This window comes from Simochromis diagramma, unplaced genomic scaffold (assembly GCF_900408965.1).
Source record: "Simochromis diagramma unplaced genomic scaffold, fSimDia1.1 OVJJ01000715.1, whole genome shotgun sequence".
Classification (NCBI taxonomy): domain Eukaryota; kingdom Metazoa; phylum Chordata; class Actinopteri; order Cichliformes; family Cichlidae; genus Simochromis; species Simochromis diagramma.
This window is the reverse complement of record NW_024387128.1, coordinates 2,441,496-2,459,387: the sequence shown is the minus strand read 5'-3', so window position 1 is coordinate 2,459,387 and position 17,892 is coordinate 2,441,496. Positions and strand designations below refer to the sequence as shown.

Here is a 17,892-nt window from a genome sequence, read left to right as displayed (position 1 = left end):
GATGATGAAATACAGTCAGCTGGCATGGTGACACTGCCAGTATTAACCTGTAGGGCTGGACTGGGACAGAAAATCTGGCATTTTGACTAGAGACCGGCCCACCAGGGCCCTATTTCAGGAAGCCGGTTTAGAAAACTCAGAGTGAAAAACGATACTCGGGGTTGAGTAACCCTGAACTGTCCAACTCGGAATATTCGGTTTCAGAAAGGCTGATAACAATTAGTTCAATCAACGCGGAGTTGCTTTAACCCCAAGTTAAGCACGCGCACGAGGATACATAAAGCCCTGATTAGTGGAGCACAGATTAAGCGAGTCACCATGGAGACGGAGGGAAAGAAGGCGCGGTCAATGTATTTTACAGCGCTTGAGGCCGAAATTCTGATGGCAACATATGCCGATAACATGCAAATTCCGCGGAAAAAAAGTAACACAGCCTCAGCTGCAAAAGAAAGGGAGCATGCATGGCAAAACAAAGCCGACAGAGTCAATGCGTGAGTGTTAATTTAAACATTGATCTAGGGATTTCCACCCATTTAACACGTTATTTTATTATATTTTATTTTATTTTTTATTTCATACATTTTATTTTGTGATGTGATGTGAGCGCAGGTGCAACCCAACAGGCCCCAAACGTTCCTGGCAGCAAGTAAAAATGAAATATAAAAATATAGTCCAAACAGGTAAGGTGTAATTGTATTATGAGCCATAGTGCTTGGTCTGTTTGTCCTATATAAATCAATTGCAGTTAGAGGCTACATTAATTTTCTTTCTGTAAGCACTTATTGAAATTATCTGAGCACATTACAAGTACATATTTGCTTACTCTGTATGCTCAAATGCGACCCGTTATAGCCAACAGAAAAAAAGCGGAGGCCCGAAAAACAGGTGGGGGTCCTCCACCACCACCATTCACAGAGGCTGAGCAGTTGGCTTCCACATTTGTGATAATGTTGGCAGCATCACATATGATCTTCACAGTGCAGAGAACACAAATTAGCATCCATTACTATAATGAAATAATTTGTTAGTTTGAAACGCTACAGGGAACTATGTACCTGTACATTAATGCTGTGGAAAGACTTCCTGTTCACATAGTCTCCTTCATTTACTGAAGGAGCAATGATTGGAATGTGAGTGCCATCTATACAGCCAATCACGCCTGGGAACCGTGAGAATAAATGTAAAATTTAAGTAGTAGTTCAACTATCACCACATCATGGATTAAGTTTCGTTCATCCTGATACCTGCAATTTTGTGGAATCCCTCTTTGATAAATCTTATGGGTCTATGACCGAGGAACACCACAAACGAGTACAGGAGACGTTTCAGTGCAACTGTAACATTCCTGACTGCCCGACAGACGGTAGCCTTGGAAACGTGCTCAGCGTCACCAATATTATAAGCTCCCGTTTGCAAAAAACCGAAGTGCAATACAAATAATATGTACAGAACTGAGAGGATGTCCGCGATGTGTCACATGAGCAATATTAGGCCTGAGGATGTTATTCAAATAAATTATAGATTGTGCTGAAAAACGGTAACGTTCACACAGGAAATCATCAGGAAATGATAAAATGTCCGAACGCGCTCTAATCACTCTCTCCTGGTGGAGAGCTCTGCGGAGAATTTGGGCTTCAACATCTACTGGCTCTTCAAGGAAGGAGCACGCCATGTCTGACACTTCCTACAGTCAGGTTTCCGACAAAGAGGCGGAGAAGGTCAGGGTTAGTTGAAGTAAACCTGCTAGGGGGCAGGTTAGCTTCACGGAGTGTGTCGTCATAGTAACTCACTCAGAATTAATCTAAACTCGCTTTGTGAAACCGAAAACCCAGAGTTTTCGTTAACTCAGGGTATACTTACTCAGAGTTTGCACTAAACCGGCTTCCTGAAATAGGGCCCAGGTATTAAAGCCATAAAGCCTTTGAATGAAAACAAATGCTGTTGTGACAGTGATGTACACTGTCTTGTTGGTATATGTATGATTTCTATACATTTTACATCAGATAAAAACTTTGGTTGTAAGATTTAGATAATTATTTAATAAAAGCTAGATATTTTAAATGACAGTAAGAAAGAAAAGTATTTCTTTGTGCCCCCCTCTCCCTGTTAATGCCCTACCTGGCCCCCTGGCAAAACTTTCCTAGATCCACCCCTGCACAGTTACCAGCTGTCAGCTACATAAAAAAGGATCCTGGTGTTATTTGTCTCCCAGAAACAGTTCATAACTTCCCTTCAACTCATTCATGTCACCTAAAAGGTAAACCTGTTTCTCCATCACCTGTTCAGCTCTGATGATTCAGTAAGGACATCTCCTGGTTTCATCTTCATGTTTCCCTCTCACCACATATCCAAACCGACATCATGACCTGCAGTTTTACAGCTGTGGCTCCAGCAAACATCAGCTGATACTAGAAATTAATATTAAATAAATTCTAACAACAGCTGATCAAGCTTAAACGTGCTGCTGTTGTTTAGCGCGACATCTGCTGGTTTCCTCTTTCTGGCGCAAAGTGGACGATAAATAAACAAGAGAGAAAAGCCGATCGGCTGATCATTGATCAGTTTCATGATTGAAGTAGCAACAGGAGAGGCAGGGGGAGAGAATGAGAGAAGAAGAGGCAGCTGTGCAGCGTAACGACAGAATAACTCCAGCTTTGTGTCTTTTTTTCATTATAGCGAAAGTCCGGGACAAACTGCGTCTCGTCTCAGCTCAATACGAAATATTGTATGTAATATTTTCTCTGAATAAGGGACCATTCCATTTTTTTAAGGAGCCGTTGGCAACTCTACTAACTAACCTTATGAATAAAATAAAGTTCACTATGAGTAACATCATAGCACCCACCCAGTTGTATAAAAACTCTGTGAAGCTGGCTAGAACGCAGTAGGAGTTATTGCAACTGAGGGTAAAAAGTCAGCACAACGAAAATAAACTATACCTAAACTTGGTTTATATCTGACCCAGATAGACTGCAGATCATAACTTCTTACCTGAAGTTCAGTTCACCTGACACTCGGACTGGCGGCTGCCTCGGGGCTCTCCTCCTGCCTCCCCTTCCCTCATCCACCTGCTGGCCTCTGTGGAAGCCCCGCCATAGCCACCACCAAACAACTGAGTTATTTTTACACATCGACCTGCATCTGGCCAATCCACCACCTCTCATTGTTCATGCCATTACAAAATAAATAAATAAATAAGTCACCGGGCACATGCCCAGCTATGTTAACCTGCAACTCCATACAGCAATGTTACGACTTAGATTATATCTTATAACTCATAACTCTTATGTTAGCTCCCCTCAGTAGCATACTGTCTGATATATTCGACGGCTGCAATAATTCTTTAAGTGTTATTTTTTCTTTGGTATTCTAATTTCACCGAAGTTCACTGAACTCAACAAACGTAATATTACTTACCGGGACATTTATTCTGTCCTCATTTTCTTTCACCGAAAAATTGTTTCCTGCGGTGCTGTCTTTCATGCTTGGCTCTCCTACCTTTGCTAACATGATGCACATAGCACAGAAGCCGATGCTGCATTCACTTACACTCGGATATCTGAGCTTCGCCGTGAAAACATAATCGGACATTTGATATTTGATTGAATTTTATTGTTTTGCCTTTGGGGTGGCACCTGGGGTGGCCAGTCTGGTTGGGGGGGTGGCCTGTGCCCCCCCAGGCCACCCCGCTGGACACGCCACTGAGTGTGTGTGTGTGTGTGTGTGTGTGTGTGTGGTTCGATAACGTGAACCACAGTATTGTTTCGAAGTCTCACCTTGCTGGTTACTGTACTTCTGATGTTGACTCTGCATTGCTACCCCGGAGTGGCGTTATCTTGAACAGCACTTAGAATCACCATACTGGTTACACTAATATTATCAGCTACAGATGTTAGTGTGCAGAGAGGTGGTGGCAATGGTTAATGTCCTTACCCTCCAGATGTTCATAATAGGTTAGGCAGCACACAGATCAGCAATATACCCTCTTTTAACACGTAAGAACTGCATGCACATATTGATTGAAGAGACATCTCTGTCAATATTCCCTCTAAGCTGCGCACGTGCGCAATCTCTCCCGTATGGGATTAGAACGATGCCACCTTATCCCACAGTCCAGCCAATAATGCGATTTACATTCGTATATACGCAGCTAATCAACGTCGCTGACAGGTTATGACAGCGTCCTTATGTGCCGACAGCGGTGTTTTAGCAAGCAAAGCGGCGTGGCTGATGTGGAGTGAAGCCACGTTAATGACAACGTGGACGACCATTGGAGATGTGAGCAGGACAGACGGAACAATTGACGGAAAAAGTGTGGACTTTATACTGTGGAGGTATGTAGTAACGACAGGAGAGGTCTCAGTGTCTCACTCCAACTTTGTTGATAGGCCACGTAAAACCAGAGTTATGATAAAAATATCTGCAATGTTTGGTTTTCTTCCTGAATACTGTCGTTGTTTATATTTACTGCGGGAAGAAACGGTAAAAACGACGTTTTATAAGAAAAAAGGCTCGAAAGCCTGTGAGCAAAAACAAACTCCATCCCCCTCTCCCTTTTCTATTCGTCCAAAAAAGTACCATGTCGACCAATCAAAAAATGATATGGCAACGTGGCATCTAGTTGTTTTTTTGTTTTTTTTCTTTCTGCCTGTCCCGTTTGGCTCCTTTGCCATCAGAATTGTTGTCTAAAGGCAAAGAAAGATGCCCAACGGATTTACTTTACCAAATTGACCATCCCAGTCTTGCCGTAATGGTCCATTTGATTCACCTTTTATTGTTTATTTTATTTTCACTTACTGAATACGGGACAGACTTGACTGGGGGAAAGAAGGGGAGAAAGAAAGAGGGAAAGAGAAACAGCTGAGAAGAGGGACGGGGGAGAAGGGCAAAAGACAAAAACCAACAGAACGGGCAGAAAAAAAAAAAGAAAAGAAAAAAATTACATATATCAATCACCTGGATCACCTGCTGAGAAAGAAAAAAGAAAACAAGCAGAAGAGAACAAGAGTAATAGAATAAACAACATCACAATGATATATGGGAATATGACAGTAAATACTAAATATTAAACATTATTGTGCAGCACATAAGATCAACAGAACACAGTGTGCTTTGAGGTAGGAGCCAAAAAGGGTGTAGTTTGTGGGTGTGATCACCCGTGTGTACACCTGTGAGCATGGACGCGCTTGTTTTTTTTAAAAGGTTCCTTCATGTAATGATCTGCTAGAGGGTGTGGGGGGGCCACAGCCCCGTCCTCCAGGGCATGAAGCAGGTATGGAGGAGATCAAAACTCCAGACATCCAGAGGCCCCCAGAACACAAGAGACCAAGGAAGACCAACAGAGGGGCCAGAAAGAGCTGAGGAGAGTCCCAGATGAGGGCTCACTCAGCAGCCGCGGAGCAGAAGCCAGGGGGAGTTGCAGTGACGCGCCCGTGAGCTCCGCCGGCAGCCAGCTGTGCCTGAGTGACCGAGCCCCAGGCCGAGAGGCCGGGGGCACCCCACCTCCGAAGTGGCCCGAGCGAGCCCCAGGCTCCAGGCCCCGATAAGCGGCCGCCAAGGAGCATCTAGTTGTTAAGAAACGGGGGGAAGTTTTGGGAGTGACGGCGGTGCTTTGAGATGTGAGAGATTTGAGACGTTTAGCGCAAATCTTGTGTCGTTAGTGTGTAGTGTAGTTTTGTTGTGTGTGTCAGAACAATGAGGCGACTGCTGAATGTTACAGGTGTTACAGGAGTGATACATCTCCTGTTGTCAGGCCTGCAGGTATCAGGCTGTTGTTCTCCTTTATCTCATAGTGGACAGGGTGTCCATTTAACGCTAAGTTCCTTACAAAGACATATTTTCAAAAAAGGGAAGTATTTTTATAATCCAACCATATCTGAGCAAGAACATGAAAACACACATGAGAATCCACAGAGAGACAGAGGTTAATATTAACTATTGACTGAATGCTTTGTGCTGCATAAAGAAATGGTGAGTGAAAAAAGTTGAAGGAGAAACAAAACTAAACTTAACTTAAATATCCTGAGCCACAACTGAGCCAGCAGTCTGAGTAAAGATCTACATCTGTGATACCATACTATAAGCTCTTTAAGATGAGATGGGTCCTGATTATTGATGTGTAGAATGATTACAAATTTATAGTTTGGATTTAAAAAACTGAATTATTGATTTGGAATGATCAATTATTATCTTACCATTTAGAGAAGAGCTCCTGTCCAATCTGATGGTGCTTTTCTGTAACAGTACCTCATAAAATTTGAAAATGGCAAAAAGGGCTGATCTACAATATTACCCATTAAAAATGTTATGTGGCATTAAAATGTCATATTACAACATCAGTGCCATATCAACACCAAGTGTTTATGTTACCTAGGTTTCACAATAATGAAACAATCCCAGGCATAACTGATAGCAAATGTCATGCACCATTTTCCAACAATGTAGAAACTAAAAGGAAGCTACTTTAACAACTGCCAACCAAGTACTTTCTAAAATATGCAAAAAAAAAAAAAAGGTTCCTGTTAAAAGTATAAACAACAAATTTGTTTCACCACTTAAGGCATAAACACCATTGAGTAAAACTTAGCTATGAAGAACGAGGTGATGTCCTAAGCAAACGTAAAGACAACTACACCAACTGCTCCTGAAGTACTCCCTAGTTGCACTACAAAAGAATAAGAAAAGCAAAGATAGAAATTACTGATGTGGTTACATGTTGCAAAAGCAGTGGTTTAGGCAGCTGGTTTAAAAGCCTGAACCAAAATATAAAATTCCAGGCATCTTATTTCAACAGAGTCGCTCTTCAAATTGGGTAGTGTCTCTTCTCTCATCCCAACCGGTCGCAGCAGATGGCCCTGCTGGTTCTGCCAGAGGTTTCTTCCTGTTAAAAGGGATTTTCTTTCCCACTGTCGCCAAAGTGCTTGCTCATAGGGGGTCATATGATTGTTGTCTTTTTTTCTCTGTCTACCTTACAATATAAAGCACCTTGAGGCAACTGTTGTTGTGATTTGGTGCTGTATAAATAAATAAATTGAACTGATTAAAATTGAATCATTGACAGTAACTCAGTAGAAAAAGAATAGAAATGCTCTACCTTTATTTTTATTTCTAAATGCTGCTGCCTACAAGCATCAATAAAACATTTTTCAGGATTACTTTCTTCTACATTTTCAAAAAATATTGTTATTGCATTTTTTAAAAAATATTGTAATGCATTTTTGAGGCACACTTCTACTGACTGGAAAGAATCTTTTTGTCAGTATCTTAACTATCTAACATGACAATGATCCAAAACACACTGCCAATGCATTATTCCTGGGTGAAAAACCACATCGACACATTTTCAATATTACTGAAGCAATCTGACAGAGACAGAGAATGGAAGAAGAGGCAGCCAACAAAGAAAGAAGAGAAGAGATTTGAATGCCGTTCAAGAAAAACATTCTTTAAGACCATTTAAAGAAATAAACGATGTGTGTCTATCTATTTGATAGTTATTTTTATGTATGTGTCCAAATCTGACCTTATAGCAGTCTTCTCAATGCTGTCTGGTGCATCAAGGATTGGCAGTTCATCAGCCAGGATCTCATCAGCGCTGCGTGGGTCGATCAGAATTTCTTTGGAGTCAGTGACACCTGTTTGAGCTGTGACATCAGTGCACAGTGCATTCTGGGACCGTGAGCCTGGACAATTTTAATACAGATTGTTACCAGTAACACATACCACATTAACGTAACTCCTGAATATCCAGAGACTTTTATGTATTTTAGTGAGCAAAATACATGTATTCATCATGGCCTGAAGACACTTTCAAGTATATAGAAAATTACATATACTGTGCAGAACTTACGTGAAAAGAGGGGTAGTGGGCGCTGGTTGTTGTCCCCTGCCTCATTGGCAACTGTGAAGCATAATTGTAATAAATACTCTTAAAATTGTAATTCTTAATATAAATCAGAAATGTAAAAGTTTGAAACTTTCATAATTCAGATATTTGAATCTATTTTTCTTGCCTGTTCAGACCTTCTGTCCAAGATTCATCCAATAAATTAAGTATAATTTGTAGTCTGTTATAAAAAAAATGGATACACCTTAACCAATGCATTTTGACTGCGGAAGACTGTTTTGTTATATACTAAGATACAGCTTTTTCTTATGAAAGATGTTGGAAGACACATGCAAGTTGTCTTAAAAGCGTTTTTGTATCAACATGAAACCTCTAACTAATTTGCTTGGAGTAAAATCTTGTGAAAATCATAATACTACCTTACACAGAGAAAGGCTTTTGCTGTTCAACTGTGGGGTCGAGGAATGCACATAAAAGCTATCATCACGTTTAATGCAGGAACAAATGTTTAAAAAGTTGCTTTCTAAGGACAGCGCTAGCAAGCACTCTGCTTGTGAGCAAAAAGACAAAAACAAAAAAACCCACCTGTTTTCTATTGGATTGAGATGTGAGAGATTTGTGACATCTAGTGCGTTTGAAGTGTCTGATTTTAGTTCAATTGTCTTAATACCATATGTCAACTTGAAAAAATAACTTTAAGTTCAGACGTGAGATTGTATAGAGGTAAAATGAATCAAAAACAGCTAATTTTACCCTAGAACCCAGAGGGTTAAATACACTTGTTTGTTATCTAAACCTTGTTTTACAAAATGGTAACACTGTGATTTTGTGTGTGTGTGTGTGTGTTCTATGCAAAGCCTTTTTTCATTGCTGAATGAGGCAGGTTGTATAGAGCGCTTTGAGTGCTCAGGTAGAATAGAGAAGTGAACCAGTTCATATACCATTTATGAATGAAATTGCCCAAAATGTCTTGCTATGCTAAAGCAGAGTTCGTTTCAGTGGAACTAAGAGCCCAAGCCCAACTTGTGAAAAACAACCCCACACCATAATCCCCCGTCAACCAAACTTTACACTTGGCACAATGCAGTCAGACAAGTGCCATTCTCCTGGCAACCACCAAACCCAGACTTCTAATCCAATTTGCGAAATGATGAAGCGTGATTCATCACTCAAGAAGACATGTGTCCACTGCTCTAGACTCCAGTAGTGCGGTGCGTTACACCACTGCATCTGATGCTTTGGATTCTGCTTGGTGATCTAAGGCTTGGATGCAGCTGCTTAGCCATTTAATGAAGCTCTCCCCAAACACTGTTTTCAAACTAATCTGAATCAGTATTGTGGATGAGTGAGTGAATACGTAATATAGTGTGCCCCCAAATGTGTCTATGTGAGTATGTGTGTTCAAGCACACATCTCTCTGTGTGTTTGTGTTTACATACCGCAGTATCCATGAGAACCAGAAGGCATGGGAAATGACTATGTCATCATTTTGACTGGTCCAATTAAATATGTGTTGTCAGTTGTTAGGATACTGAGCTCAGGGAGTTATTATCACTAATTGTGAGGCAGAGATAAAGAACAGGCAAATTATCCTTTGTGACCATTTTCTGCTGTAGTTTTCATCAATTCAGAGAAAAATATACTGGCTTACATTCATTTGACAAATTCCCAACAAAACCCTAATATCTATACCCTGACCAAACACACACACACACACACACACACACACACACACACACACACACACACACACACACACACACAGAGGGATCTAGTTCTGTTAATGTAAATATAGGCAGTACCTCATTCACAATATAATTTCATCTCAAAATTTTCATATTGAAAAGGTTGTGATAATCACATTCTGATTAAAGAGTAGTCATTTAAGAATTCACAAGCTAGATAGAAAACTACTAAGCATTAACACAGAAATTATGCTTCAGTGTTGCATAGACCTAAATATGAGATCATACCGTGTTTAAATAAATAAATAAATGAATATATATATATATATATATATATATATATATATATATACACACACATATACATATATATATGTTTGGGGTTTTTTTTTCAAAGTCTCTTACCAATTGTAAAGCTGAAGCCATCAATGCTGAACGTGGCACTCCGACATTTTTTAAATCCATGTTTTTTAGATTTAGATTCTGCCATCGTGACTCTTGATTCTCCTGTACACTCCTGTAATACCTTGTTTGTGAGTGGATTAATGTTGAAAGCAGATCACTGTTTCCCAGGAGGGTTGAGACCCAGGAGGCTTTTTCCCCTCAAGTGGGTGTAACCTTGGCTTTGCTGATAGTCATTTCAGATGCTGGAGGCGGTGCTGAGCTTTGAGCAGTTGTTTTAAGATAAGATGAGATAAGATTACCTTATTTCATCCCACACATGGGGCATTTGTTTTGTTACAGCAGAAAGTGGACAGTGCAAAGTTATATAGCAAAAATTAGAGAACACTGGAATACAATAAGAATAAGATACTGTATAGAATAGAATAAAATAAAATACTATATACAATAGAATAAAATAAAATAATATATACAATAGGATAAAAATAGAATACAAATGCTATAATACAACTTTGTCAGAAAAAGAGTATTGCACTTAGTCTTATTGCACATTTGTGGGTTTGTGTGTTTGATCAGCTGCAAATTCTTTGTTGTAGAGTCTAAAGCAGAGGGGAGGAAACACCTGCGAAATCTCTCCGCCCCACATCGTGAGTGCCGCAGCCACTGAAGGAGCTACTCAGTGCTGTCAGAGTCTCCGGTGGGAGATGTTGTCCAACAGGGATGACAGCTTAGCCACCATCCTCCTGTCACTCACCACCTCCACTGGGTCCAGAGGGCATCCTAGAACAGAGCTGGCCCTCCTGATCAGCCTGTTCAGTCTCTTCCTGTTAAGGAGTGGGTCCTTCACTCCAAAACACCTGAGTCTCCACAGCAGGTACAGCCCGCTCTGCCCTTTCCTGTAGAGGGTTTCAGAATTATGAGTCCAGTCCAGTTTATTGTTCAGATAAACACCAAGGTACCTGTAGCTGTCCACAGCCTCAATGTTCATACCTTGGATGTTCAGTGGTTGCAGTGGAGGATGTTTGTGCCTGCGGAAGTCTACCACCAGCTCCTGGGTTTTAGTGTTGATCTGGAGGTAGTTCTGCTGGCACCAATCCACAGTTTTTAAAAGGAATGTAGGTTTTCACGTGCTGCCTAACTCTTTTCTCTTCATTTCTCAAAGCCACTCTGATCCTGGAAGAGTATTCACAATAGCACCTTCCTCACTCACTTCTGTTTTATTGCTATTATTAACAGCCAGTGTTGGTCAAGTTACTTGAAAAAGTAATTATTTATTTTCAAAAGTAATTAGTTACTTAGTTACTATTTAAAAACATGTTACACAACCTGAATACATAATAAATAGACCTTTGTTGCACATTTGGATTGAAAGGAATTGCAACCAGTGTAGCTTTGTGAGTTCACCTTTACTGACTTTAAAGACTTCAGTCTTCTTATGATATTTTACGTATTAGCCGCTCGAAGTTCCAAACGGCTGCCAGAACGGCTAAAGCGGCTTTTCTCTCTAAAATTATTACCACTAATGGTGATAATCCACGAATTCTATTTAAAATTTTTAACTCTGTGGTGAACCCCCGTCCCTCTATGCCACTGTTGTCCTCCCCGGGTCTTTGTGGAAAATTCTCAAACTATTTTTTAGATAAAGTTTTATCCCTTAGATCTACTCTTCCTCTGGTGACTGATTGTATGTCTACTCCTGATTGTTCGGCCACTTTTTATCAATTTGAACCCGTTTCTCTCTCCACTCTGAAGCGTCAAATTGATAAATTGAACAATACAAACTGTGTACATGATGCTCTCCCATCCCGTATTGTTAAGGATTGTTTCAGTGTAATTGGACCTTGTTTATTGTCCATATTGAACTTCTCCTTGCTTTCTGGCTATGTACCTTCAGCTCTCAAGCATGCCATAATCCAACCTGTTCTAAAAAAAGGAACCTTGAGCTTACTGATTTTGCCAATTTTAGGCCAATTTCTAAGCTTCCCTTTCTGGCTAAAATACTTGAGAAGGTGGTTCTGGTCCAACTGCAGACCTACTTTGATGAGAATAATATAAATGATAAATTTCAATCGGCCTTCAAACAACATCACAGCACAGAATCAGCATTGCTTCGTGTTTTCAATGATCTCCTACTAATGGCTGACAACGGACGCCCCTCAGTCTTAGTGCTTTTGGATCTATCATCGGCATTTGACATGGTTGACCATAATATCTTATTAGCGAGACTTGAGCACACTGTGGGCATCAAGGGCGCTGCCCTGGATTGGTTTAAATCCTATCTCTCCAATCGGCTCTCTACGGTACATCTGGCTACATCCTCTTCCTTGGCTGTACCTGGTTGCTGTGGTGTCCCCCAGGGATCTGTGCTGGGCCCTACCCTTTTCTCATTATACTTGCTTCCTTTAAGTGCCATCTTTGAGAAATACCATATTGCTTATCACTATTATGCAGATGATATCCAGCTCTATTTTGAGCTAAACGACGATCTTGCTCTGTCTCTGAATAGCCTCCGAGAATGCATGTCTGAGGCCAAGAAGTGGTTGTTGTCGAATTCTCTTATCCTTAATGAGAAGAAAACCGAGATTATGATTTTTGGTAGTAATGCCCTTCGTGCCAAACTCCGGGATGCCTTTGGTTTTCTTAGTTGTTCTCTCTCTGATACTGTCAGGAATCTGGGTGTCCTATTTGACAGCTCCTTTTCACTTCACAAACAAGTGTCTGCAGTTGTCAGATCTAGTTTTTACCAGCTTCGTCTTATCTCTAAGGCTAGGCGCTATATCCCGCATAAAGATCTCGAAATGCTCATCCACGCCTTTGTAACGTCGAGGCTAGACTATTGTAATTCACTTTATTGTGGTCTCCACTCTTCCCTTTTACAGAGATTACAGACAGTTCAGAATGCTGCAGCTCGCATTCTAACTAAAACCAGCAAGTTTGCCCACATCACTCCTGTCCTTGCCGATCTGCACTGGTTGCCTGTCAAATATCGTATTCAATTTAAAATTTTGTTGTTTACTTTTAAAATTACTAACAACACTGCACCCAGCTACCTTAAGGACCTTTTAAACCCTTATGCTCCTGCTAGGGCTTTAAGGTCATCGTCACAGTTACTGCTGGCTCAGCCCAGATCTCGACTTAAGACTAGAGGTGATCGATCGTTTGCTCTTGTCGCACCTGTGCTGTGGAACAATCTCCCGATTGGCATCCGGGCATCTGATTCTATTCATTCTTTTAAATCACAGCTTAAAACATATCTTTTTAAACTTGCCTTTTCCACCTTTTAATTGCTGGTTTGTTTGTTTGTTTGTTTGTTTGGTTGCTGTGACCTATTGACCTCTTGTATTAATTCCCTCCTATCTTTCTATTGGTGTCTTTTATTATGGTGGTACAGCTTTTATCTTGCTTTTACCCATGTGCTGTAGTCATTCTTATTGGTAGCTTTTATCTATGAACATAACTCATTACTTTTATTTTATCTGTTATCAATGTTTGAACCTTTTATTTTTTTATGTAAAGCACTTTTAAATGTGCTCTATAAATAAAGATTGTTGTTGTTGTTGTTGTTACTGTGTCTGCAAATGTAGACAGTGCATTGTTACACATTTGTTTTACACAGTCTCACACAGCTCTTTTAGGAAGCACTGCATTATGGTTAGTGGCTGGGCTTATTTACTCCTGCTAGAGCTGCTCATTTTAGGGGATACTCCCTCTTGTGGTGTAACAAAGGAATAACTACCTTTCCCGCACTATGCCTTATTGGAGACTGAGGCACACATTATTTTACAACAACCAAAGAAAATAATATATTTGAACAATCAGACCATTTTAACCAAATATAATATTGTAACTAAAAGATTATGGGGGGATGTCTTGTTTTTGTCCATAATGCCTCTCTTGTCCTTCGACCTTTCAGCCCTATTCTTTTTTTTTTCTGCATAATCCACCATGTGAAACTGAATCAAATGAAAAAGCCTCTTCTTAAAAATTGTTTCACTAGTTTTAATCTTTTAACTTTATGCACATTGCATTAAGCAAAAATTAAATTGTATGCAACAGTGTTTGACTTGAAGACTCAGGTATTGGAACAGGTTTTCTACCCATCAGTAGATACCCCAAGGTCATTGTTTCAGTCCCAGCTCCTACAATTTATTTGCTGTAGTGAAATACTGAACTTCGAGTTGCCCCTGCTTAATGATGAAGTTCTTGGAGTGTTTAGGTGTAGATAAAAAGACTGTAGGATAGGTCTGGCTGTAAAACCACTTGCTCATTGGCTGACAACTGACAATGTTGTCAGCCAATATTTTTCCAGTTTTTTAGAATGTTTTTGAAAAGCCATGTTTTTTTCCCTCAAATATCATAGTAAGCATTTATATTAAAGATCGGATACATACGAGTCAGCAAGTGTATTATTAAGTGATGTTTCAAAATCAAGTTTCAGAATCTATTGGATACGACTGTTTGAACAAGTCATAATGTTGCATTAATAAATGGTTTAAATGTGCAGTCAACTTAACAGATAAAGAGAATACAGTGTTAATTATCTGCAGTAAAAGGAACAACGGAGTCTAGTTCTGTTTTTTTTCTAGCACAATGTTATGTTATGTTCCATGTTTCCCTCATCCCATCATGTCCATCCTCTCTCGTGCCCCTGCATGTTCTCTCTCTCTCCCCTTCCAGGCTGTCTCTGTGTCCTCCCCGTTTTGTCACGTGTGTAATTGCCCTCAGCCGTGTCTCCCCAGCTGTTCCCTGTTTGCCGTGTTCTCCTTGTGTATTTATTATTTGTGCTCACCTCCGTTCGTTGTCCCCTCACACTGTGTGTTTTCCTCCATGCTTTCTAGTTCCTTGTGCCCAGTTTAGCTTTTTTCTTTGGTTTGAGTTTCATGTTTGTAGTTCCTTGTGTTTAGTTTCAGTATTAGTATGATCCCAGCAATAAAGCTGCCGTTTTGAGTTTCATTCCAATGTATGAGTACTGCGTTTGCACTCTATTTCCTGCCTGCTACACAGCGAAACATGACACTTTTATGATTGCCTCTCTGCTACTCTGTTACATTGCTACTTACAGTGCATTTCACAAAGATAATTTTGGGGTTATCTTCAGTGTAAACATTCTGGGCATCATTTTTTTCAAACACAAGAACAGAAGTAATGTCCACTTTAAAACCCATAAACCCCAAGTGGTCCACAGTTACCTGACATATTGTATTTTTTCAGATGAGAAAGGCAGCACAATACCATTTGATGTTATTAATCAGATTCTGTGAAATAGGATAAAAAAAAACATATTTTTGTCATATCTTCTGCATGAGAGGCACCTTTCTGAGAAAAAAATTGAGGGTACCGATTTTTTGTTTTGAATCTATAATGCACAGTTCCACGGGCAGATTACAATTATAAGAATTATGACAGATATATCTTATTGTTTCCAAAATTGGAATGTAAACAAAAGTGTCTTTCACTGAGACTTTATGATACAGATGACAGAAATAGTAGCCCTCCTATGAAAATTTCATTTTTTAAAAGTATTTCCTCAGTGCTTTTAAACAGCGCAAATACTTTTTAACACACTTTTCCAAAGTTTTAATTAATTTTACTCTTTTTTTTTTCTACAAAAAGACTGTTAAGTTAAAAATGACAAGTTAAAACAATTAGGCTCCCAGATGCTAATGGTCAGTTGTGTATCCTTTTTTGACTGATAACAGCCTGCAGTCATTTGTTTTAGTTATCAATAAGTCTCAAAAATATTTAAGAAATTCTAGCTGATTCTTCTTTGGAAAAGCTGTCAAGCTCCTCTAGATTTGCTGGTCTTCTGGCATGGACCTTGGCCTTTAGTTCACCCCACATATTTTCAGTGGGATTCAAGTCAAGGATTTGTGCATGCCAGTAAGTAATATTCAGTTTGTTCTTCTGGACATAGTTCTTCACCAAGTGTTAAGTAAATTTAGGGTCATTGTCATGTTGGAAGAGAAAATGGTGCTCCTGACTGCTTGAGGTTTTTCTTCCAGAATTTTCACATACAGCAGGTAAAATAAGTATTGGACGCATAACCCATTTGTAAATATATTTCTAAAGGTGCTATTGACACTAAATTCTCACTAGATGTCAGTAACAACCCATCCAATCCACACATGCAAAGAATTCAAACCATTGCTGGTTATAAGCTATGTGTAATAGTGAGAAATGGCACAGGGAAAAAGTATTAAACACAGTTACCTACATTTATTTAATATTTCATACAAATGACTTTCTTGGTGATGACAGCTTCAAGACGCCTCCTGTATGGAGAAGCTAGGTTCATGCATTGCTCAGGTGTGATTTTGGCCCATTCTTCCACATAAGCAGTCTTCAAATCCTAAACATTTCACTGGTACCTTCATAAACTTTCAGCTTTAGTTCTTTCCATAGCTTTTTAATTGGATACAGGTCAGGTGATTGGCTACACCATTCAAGAAGCCTTTTTTTTTTTCCTGAAACCAATTGAGAGTTTCCTTGGCTGTGTGTTGGGATGATTGCCCTGCTAAAACATCCACCCTGGTTAAAACTTCATTATACTGGTTAATCGCAGCAGATTTCTGGTCCATTTCTCCATTCATCCTTCCTTCAGTTAAATGAAGCATGGCAGTACCATATGCTAAAATAAAGGCTATGATGTTTTTAGGGTGACATGTAGTGCCTTTTGACCTCCAAACATGGTGTACCTTATGGCATTTAAAGAGTTCAATTGTTCTAATAACTCTATATTCTCCCAGAATTTCACACGATTCTCTAAATATTGCTCAGCAAACTTTAAACATACGTCAACATACTTTTTTTTATTTCTCTTTGTGTGGTGTATACAAGTCACGGTGGTTGAGTGCATTGCTTTTTGTTTTCTTTGAAACAATTGTACCTGTTGATTCCAGGTCTTTCTTCAGCTCTCTTCTTTAGCAACTCTTGTCATAATTGTTTTCACTGATCTGTGTGAATTTTGAACTTAAAGATTTCATCTAGTTTGCACCTCCCTTTCTTCATGTGTTCAATACTTTTTCCATATCATTTCTCAATTTTACACATAATTCAATTTATGATCTACGGTTGGATTTCTTGCATGTAAAAATTGGATGGGTTATTGCAGAAATGTGGTTAGAATTTCTAGTCAGTAGCATCTTTAGAAATGTATTTACAAATGGGTGATGTGTTCAATACTCCCGGTAGTGGCATGTGGATACTTCTTTAAGACACTCCGACTAGCCCGCCCACACCCCATAGCTACGTATAAAACAGTTGTGCAAACGTGACACCGGTGATTGTTTGATCTCCACTTGTTTGTACATGTGTGGTTGACAGGTGGTACCTGTGTTTGGTACTATGTGTGTGTTTCTGTGTGTGACAGTGGCAGTGGTGTCCGCTCGTGGGAGCCTGTCTTGGCATCCTCCCTGGAGGCTGCCTATCTCCTAGCCCCCTATCTCACTTAGTAAGCAAAGGCAATTGTAGCTGCTGTGCTCAAGTGGCTATAGTAGGCTGTGTTCCCCTGGCATATTGCCGGTGTTTCAGCAGCTTATGCGCCAGTCGGACCTCACTGCGGCGAGTGAGAGTTCTCCAGTCTACTTAGCCGGATTTCTGTCTGGCGTATTACCCACAGTGCGAGGGTTTATACGGCCAGCGGGGACTGTGACAAAGTGGAGGAGCAGTTGCAATGCTCTCCATTTGTCCCATATGTGTTTACCTTTTTTTTTTGCACATTGTACACATTATCCTGTTTCTATGTATTTGCTATGATTTGCTATTTGTCAAGTAACATTGCTTCACTCACTATCCCGGGTTTGTTTGTGTAAGCGTTTTGTTGCCAGCAAATCAAACATTCTGCAAATTAAGGCAAATACTCAGGTACATGTTTCTTTATATTTTATTATGTTACAGATTAAATTTGTTCATACTTAGTTTGTTTGTCTTTTCAGTCTTCATGAGGGTCAGGTGTGGGGA

At 39.9% G+C, this 17,892-nt stretch overlaps 1 protein-coding gene across 1 annotated transcript in view; it reads right to left on the bottom strand.

The window, feature by feature from the left end:
- pde1ca (phosphodiesterase 1C, calmodulin-dependent a) overlaps nt 1–7,689 on the bottom strand; it is a gene marked incomplete at its 5' end in the record, with an annotated part of 43,251 nt that extends 35,562 nt beyond the window's left edge. Inside the window, one exon of the mRNA XM_040047098.1 lies at nt 7,523–7,689. Within this exon, the coding sequence (XP_039903032.1) occupies nt 7,523–7,689 (167 nt within the window). The remainder of the gene's footprint in view (nt 1–7,522) is intronic.
- Between the last annotated feature and the right edge of the window lie 10,203 nt (nt 7,690–17,892).